The sequence below is a fragment of the Zerene cesonia genome, chromosome 28 (genome assembly GCF_012273895.1).
Source record: "Zerene cesonia ecotype Mississippi chromosome 28, Zerene_cesonia_1.1, whole genome shotgun sequence".
NCBI classification, from domain to species: Eukaryota; Metazoa; Arthropoda; class Insecta; order Lepidoptera; family Pieridae; genus Zerene; species Zerene cesonia.
Genome location: NC_052129.1, coordinates 964196 through 972272, shown reverse-complemented (window position 1 = coordinate 972272; position 8077 = coordinate 964196). Strand labels below are relative to the sequence as shown.

Genomic DNA, 8077 nt, shown 5'->3' with positions numbered 1-8077 from the left:
GGGTGATAGGATACTTTTTATCCCGATTAAATGCTTCTTTGGGATACAACAGGAATGTTGATATCCGGGCGGAGCCGGGACGAGATTCTAGTATATCATAAATTTATGATTACGCGACAGCAAATAAACAGTATTATGTTTTCAGCATGTACATACATGTACACAATAATCCTACTAGTCCTACTATCCTACTAATATTATAAATGCAAAAATTTGTAAGGATGAACGTGTTTGTTGCCCTTTCACGCAAAAACTACCGAACCGATTGCAATGAAATTTGGTACGTAGACAGCTGGACAACTGGAATAACATATAGGCAACTTTTATCCTTAAATTCCTACGGGATACGGACTTACGCGGGTGAAACCGCGGGGCGCAGATAGTTAAATATATAAGTAAATGAATTGTATTAATGATGAAATATAAACAGAATGGTTTAAGTTATAGAAATGACTTGGATGAATTCGTCATCATCGTTGTTTCGTTGCAAACAAATGGCCAGTAGGGAATTATGCTTGTAGTTTCTTATTATTATTATATCAACAATCGCTGATCCAGTAGTGTACACTAATATTAAAGAGGAAACTTTTGTATGTTTGTAACGTCATGAAAAAACTACTGGACCGATTTCAAAAAAACCTTCATCATTGAAAACCTGCAACTTCACTGAGACTAAGTGTACCACGGGCGAAGCCGAGGCTAACAGCTAGTATCTATTAAAATCGAAGATTAAAAATAACTAAAATAAGTAAAAACTTGAAATAAATTACCACACGTCTATTATCTTCTAATATATAAAATTCTCGTTATCGTTGCCATACTCCTCCGAAACAGCTTGACCGATTTTGATGAAATTTTTTGTGCTTATCCGGTATCTATAAGAATCGGCCAACATCTATTTTTCATACCTCTAAATGATAAGAGTAAGGCAGAACAGCGTTTGCCGGGTGCAGCTAGTATATAATATTTTTGAAAACACCACTTGAACAATTAAAAACTAGAAAGAAACATTTCTTTTTCCACCACTGAAAATCGAACCAACTGTTTAAAGGACATTAACCCTTGAATCATCGGGGTTTCCATAGATAACCAATAAAAGGTACAAGAGGACAGAAATAGCCTGCATTCAGAGCAAAATTCAAAACTCGGAGGGCAAATAAACTGAAAAACAATGACTGTTTCTATTCAGCGGCGATCCCGCGGGACTAGTGATGTGCTGACATTCGGGAAAAATCCGAATAATCGGATATTCTAATTTCAAATTTCTGTGAAAATTTTAAGCGTGTTTTTTTATCTAGCATCAAAGTTGTTGCTGGAACCCGCTTCCTTGCGTAAGTAACTCTATTTTATTCCTTTTCTTTGCACTTTTGAACACAATTATTCAGTGAAATTCGTGAAAACACTTGAATATGTGATTTATAACAGACTGCTACGTTTCACCCGCGCGAGTCCGTATCCCGTAGGAATATCGTATTAAAAGTTCCCTATATGTTATTCCTGTTGTCCAGCTGTCTATGTACCAAATTTCATTGCAATCGGTTCAGTAGTCTTTTCGTGAAAGAGCAACACACACACATCCTTACAAACTTTCGCATTTATAATATTAGTAGGATAGGATTTTATTTTTTTGCCTGATGGATGTTATATTAATAACTCTTACTACCACTCTAAAGCCTGAAGTGATAAGCAGACAAACATAAGAAAATCTCTTTCATTGTGCTTTCACTTATAGAAATATATAGCCGTGCTTCGTGCGGGCTGCTGGTGTTATTCAGGAATAATAAATAATGTAGCTATCGTTATAGAAATAATTTTTCACTAAGGCGTTTGGTAACTCATACATTTGAAACAGATAAACAAATACATATTTCCTATTATATTAAAGTAGATAATTAAGTGACATGACAAAATCGTAAATTAAATTAAAAAATCGTCTATTAACCAGGCACATCACTAGCCGGTCAGTTTCAATTTAAATCAGACAATGGCGCCCGAGTGGTCATATCGTGTTGTGGGATGGCGCTGGGGATTATATCACTACAATGAATGAATTAATGCCGTTTTTAATGTGATGATGATATATTTGCAATGTAGAGAATGTTTTATTATTTGTAGATGTATATTGCTAGCTTCCGGCTGTGGCTTCGTCTGCGCATGTTGAAGAAGATTTATGCAGTCCTGGGGTTTAAGTAGTTGTATTCTAGAGGGATCTCATTTGTGTATGTTTTGTAAGTTTATCTATCAAATAAAAAAATATCATAAATATTGATTCATCCGGTAAAAAGTTCTGAGGTAACAGACTGAAAAAAATACAGGCCAATTGACAACCTCCTACATTTTATAAGTCGGTTGATAAATACGTGAGCGCAGCAGGCGGTCATCGCTAACGTAGCGATCTCTTCCAGACAACCTAGTGGACGAGACACCGTGTATATTTATTAAACTCTTCAACAAGATTGTATATGGAAGAAAACTTTAAAAAATAATCATTATAAAACAGTTGCAGAAGAAATTGTAGAATTTGTTTGACGGCCTTATCACTCAGAAGTGATCTCTTCCAGGCAACCATGGTAAACGTAACGAGCATACTGATAAACTATTGTCGGCACGGGAAACAGATTTATATTACACTAGCGGTCCGCCCCGGCTTCGCCCATAGTACACATATAGCCTTCCTCAATAAATAGGCTATCAAACACTGAAAGAATTCAAATCGAACGAGTTCCTGATGCGTTCAAACAAACAAACTCTTCAGCTTTATAATTTTAGTATAGATAATCTGCTTAATAGGAATTCGGGAGACATATCTCGATTTTGCGAGCCGCACACCGAATGCATCGGTTCACCAATTATCACATTGTGGTGGTTCAAGCGTACTTGATATGTTTATGGCATACTAGCTGCGCCCCGCGGTTTCACCCGCGTAAATCCGTATCCCGTAGGCATATCGGGATAAAAAGTTGACTATATGTTATTCCAGTTGTCCAGCTGTCTACGTGCCAAATTTCATTGCAATCGGTTTAGTAGTTCTTGCGTGAAAGAGCAACGAACACACACATCCTTACACACTTTCGCATTTATAATATTAGTATAACTTTCTACTATTGAAAAGCATGATTTGTCTAATGTATGTTGGAATAAATTGAAACGTTATATCGCTATCGTAAAATGATGTTACTGTACAAACATACAATGGTATTATTTTGAAGTTGAGGTTTTATGCTTAAGTTTCCATCACAGAATAGGCTCTTAAAAGCATATATTTATTATAAACTTTAATATACATAGTTATAAAGACTAAATTTAATATACAAAGAACAGTATGGACTCAATACACCACATGTAAAGTTAGATCAAGTTAACGCTTAATCTGCGGTTAACCTGCGCTTTAATACCGTTTATGTTAACTGTCGTTTATTTGTACGAAAAATGTATATATTCTGCACATGTTATATGATGTTTTATTCAAATTAAGCATCGTCTAATATATAATTTTATTACACAAAAAAATATAAAAATATGAATAAATTTAAGTTAATTGGAATTAATTATAATTAATTTCAATAGCATAGACTTAATTAATAGCGTAAAAAATCGTGGATTTACGAAAACAAAAAAATATACATATGTATTTAACATTCCTATTCCTAGAATTTAAAATAAATAAAAATGCGCTTAAATAAAAAAAAATTAAAAACACGTTTCGAAAAATGGGTACACGGTTATTCTAAAATTACACATACATACAAAACAAAAGAACAATGGTGAATGACATAAGTGTAATGTCTAACGGATGGACAAACTGTGCGCACGCGCAGCGCGCTCTGCGGAACGGGACGTGATTTATGTATGAGTCATTATGTGGAAATTTTCGAGATCTTTCCTATAAATTGCCGGGTGTTTTTCAAAATCCCGCTATGATGTACATACATGTAGATATTGGTAAAGACATTTTTACATAGAAGAAATTGATTGTGACGCTGTTTTAGACTTTAGTTTGGTATTTAAATGGATTGTTTTGCCTAAAAGCTCTGTAGGCAGCGTTTTGGTTGCAAAAAAGATTGTGAGATGGACTACTTTGCCGTTATTTATTTCTATAAATTCTATATCCTATCCTTGAGATCTCATGATTATGTCTATCTTCTAGAATAGCTATATGTCTATTTGTCGAAATTATTGCATAGTCTTAAATATAGTCTTTGTGAATGAAATGAAATGAAATTCTTTATTAGTTATAAAAAAGCAAGAAAAACTGAACATAACATTAAGTAAGCAAAAGGCGGCCTATCGCTAGGTAGCGATCTCTACCAGACAACCATTAAAGTAACAGGAAAAAAGAATATAAAATAGCGGGTGAGCAAAAATAAGGCTATTAAGAAAATAATTTGAGGATCGCATGGTATTAAAATGCTTTTTACACGCTTTTTATTAGCTTCACCTGTATGTTTGTTTGTTTGTATGTTTGTTTGTTTGTATGTTTGTTTGTTTGTAACTGACTTCTTTGGGCGCGATTTTGACCCACTTTAAACGGCCAGATTTCGTTCAAACTTTGTAGATTTATTGAGGACCGATGACAATACACTAATTTGATAAAATTATTCCAGTTTTCAATTTGCAAAATATGATTTTTGTTAAAGCGTGTTTTATAGTTTTTTTAAACTATTATATTTTATTACTCATATGATGAAGTGTCCCACCATGTTTTCATCCTATCGTTAAAGGGTATTCCAGAATCTGACGCTCAACTAGCAGGCTTACCTGGACAGAATCTTCGAGACACACCCGTGGGAGACCCTCAGTTGCCTGCTGATGTCGCAGGGCCGCACGCCGCTGTGCGCCAGCTCCACTATCCTCTGCCGGACTACATCTGGTAAGGGCCTGCCGTTCACGAAGACGCCGCCTAGTTGGTTGACCCCGCCGTGGCCTGCAACAATTGAATGTAAATATTGAATGAAAATATTGGAAGTACACCTGTGAATTTTTAAGTGAGGACGATGTCTGAAACTGGAAGGAACGAATTGCAAACGAGTCTCGGAAAGTTGTTTATAGGCATTTATAAGAGTGAATGGCAGGTGCTTGAATTAGTTCTATAAATGGAACGATGCCAAGCGATTATATTATATTTCTTTCGGGTTTATACGATACTAGCTGCACTTAGTTTCACCCGCGTAAGTCCGTATCCTGTGGGAATGTCGGGATAAAAAGTTGTCTATATGTTATTCCAGTTGTCCAGCTATATACGTACCAAATTTCATTGCAATCGGTTCAGCATTTTTACGTGAAAGAGCAATATTAGTAGGATTTACTGTTTTCTTTACTACATCCTTACTTTGTTTTGTTATTAGAGGATCTGTTATAGATACAATAAAGTAAATATTAACTGCAAAGCGATATTGGCAGAAATGTCGTTTATAATTACGTACGGATAATTCTATTATAGTAGGTATGTAGAACGTTATTTTAATACGACGATAACTTTTCTTAGTTTTTACCAGTCCGTATGGAACCGGCGCGACCAGTTGGTGATTAAGCATATTATAATAAGCTATTCATGTAATGTAAAAGCAAAAAGAATTTTCATTGTTTCCAATCATATAAAACAAAACAGGGCAAACGCGAGGACAGTATATCCAAATCATAGTAAATAGGGATTTTTCTTTAAAAATCTCCCAGAAAAAATACTATAAAGTATTTGTAATCAGAAATGAGAAAATACAAGAAAATCTTCATAATTTCCAATCACATAAGACAGAGCAAATGACGCAAGGTCAAGGTCATAAGAAAATCCATATAAACTCGAGATAAACACTTTATTAACAGTACTTGTAACCAGAATTGCGATAACGCTTAAAAACCTAATTTGAAATCGTAAAAAACGGCACAGGACTCGGGTCTTTACTATAGAAAGACGGAAAGCAGAAAGGAATAAATTTATTGACGTAAACTACTGTATATTAATGTTAGCTTAATCAATGTTTGAAATCTTTATAAATAAAAATGTAACTTATAACAAACAACAACAAATAAATTTAAAAAACACTATGTGCCTGGTTAATTCCAGACAAAAGCCTATCTATAGGCTATAGGCTTTTTATACTTTAATGCAAGCCAAAAACCTCCAGAAACAGAGCAGTATTTGTAAACAGAACTGATCGAGTCTATCCCGATATCCGCCTATCCGGCTATCGACCGGCGCAAACCGTGACGGGTCGATGGTCACGCCTCGTGCTCGCCCCGCCCGGGTACATCATAACAGTAAGACGCGTCTACGTAGGAGTTTTGGTGGCGAATATACATTCGGGAGGAATACCGTCTACGTAGAGGGAAAATCTAGGTGTTAACGTGATACTAGGTGTATATGTTTATAATGAATGTATTGGTTACGTATACGGACATTTTTTTGTACATACTGGTATAATAATAAACCTCTGCTAGAGACGACCGACGCCTTCCACTCTAGACCTAGCCATCATTGCGAAATTTAGACACAAACAATTACATAATTTAAAAAATACAAAACAAAATCAGATTAGAAGGGAAGTATCGACTCTATAGATAATTAAGACGTATACGTGGATAACCTCAGAAGAAACGTACTCTAGAAGGAGTATTTAAGTGTATCCGAAGTGGGTATATTTTCAACCGACTTCCAAAAAAGGAATTTCACTTTTCGACTGTATTTTATGGGTTTGTCTCATAACTTTCCACTGGGTGAATCGATAGGATACTTTTTCATTTGAAAGCTGGTGCTTCCCGCGTTGTCTGATTTAATTTTGATCCAGTTTAATTGAAGGTCGTTTAATATGTTGTTAGATGTAATAATTATTTTTTGTTGTCGTTTATGCATATCAAATTAATACCTATTGTTATAAAGCATGTGCTAAGAATATTTAACGATAAGAAATTAGGATTTGAGGAGTTTTTATGCTTTTATTCTCTCACGTTAGAACGGCTGATGTGAATAAAACACATACTTTTTATCTGGGTATAACGACTGGCTAAAATTTGTAACAAATACTTCTGAAATCTCTTGTGTTATATATTTTAATTCAGCATCCACACGATCTTATTATAATTTGCTTTCATTTCCTATTGACATAGCTATAGGATATAGAATATTATATGCATTTGGAAAATAAAACTCTGTACGTTCCTAATTTAGTAAAGTCGTAAACCAGTGTTTAGCTGTAGTGTCATGCTGCTTGGTAGATGTCATTAATTTTTAACGGACGTGTTCAAAAACAAACGAGGTTTTTAATTGAGGATTTTGGTTTCATTACGACAATTAGCTTTCGCCCGCGGCTTCGCACGAATAGTCAGCTTCGTAACAATATTTTGTTTCTTTTAGTCAACGTAATATATCGAAAGTTTTAATTGAAATTTTGCAAGTGTATATTTTTAGGTCACAGGTCCTTAACTCTGTTAAATAATATTTGTAGATGTGTATGTAATTCAGGAGTAATCATGCTGCGTATCAGAGACATTCCAAAGGCAGTAACAAGCAATAATAACTACTGCATTTTGAAATGACTGTTGCAAAAAATTAACTAAGTGTACAATTTTTTTCCTTATAAATTATTGATTAGTACAGACAATGAGAATGAAGCCAAAAAGCTTTTTAAAATATAAGGATAATGACCATTAGAGAGGCTGTTCAAAATATCTCAAAGCACCCTTAGGTAATTAACTAAAATGGCGGACAAGATGGCGTTACCGGAACTGGAGGGAAGCGGGAAACTAAACGTCATCCGCCAGGTGGCAGCACTCGAGGCTTTTTGTAATTAGTGGCTTTTCGTTCTACGAAATTCCCTTTCTTCATTCTATATTCGTTCTATGAAAATTCCTTTTTCCGCTTTATTTTTGTAGAAAGTTCTTTTTTAACACGCTTTTATAAACTTCACCTGTATGTTTAAATTTTCATATATTTGTTTATTAGACGTTTTATGACTTAAGCGAGCAACTGAACAAAAGGGGGCATTTAAATTTTAATTCTGTTTCTCGAGTCAATGTCTATCACCTACTCTTGTGCGTAAGTCCGTGTTGTGTACCTACTCATAAAATATTATTAATTCTTATA

The 8077-nt window shown here is 34.7% G+C and overlaps 1 protein-coding gene across 4 annotated transcripts in view; it reads right to left on the bottom strand.

Moving 5' to 3' along the window:
• LOC119837593 (paired box protein Pax-5) overlaps positions 1-8077 on the bottom strand; it is an 87775-nt gene that overhangs the window by 27758 nt on the left and 51940 nt on the right. For all 4 annotated transcript variants that reach the window (XM_038363241.1, XM_038363243.1, XM_038363244.1 and 1 more), the window contains exon 4: positions 4759-4924. In XM_038363241.1, the coding sequence (XP_038219169.1) occupies positions 4759-4924 (166 nt within the window). The remainder of the gene's footprint in view (positions 1-4758; positions 4925-8077) is intronic.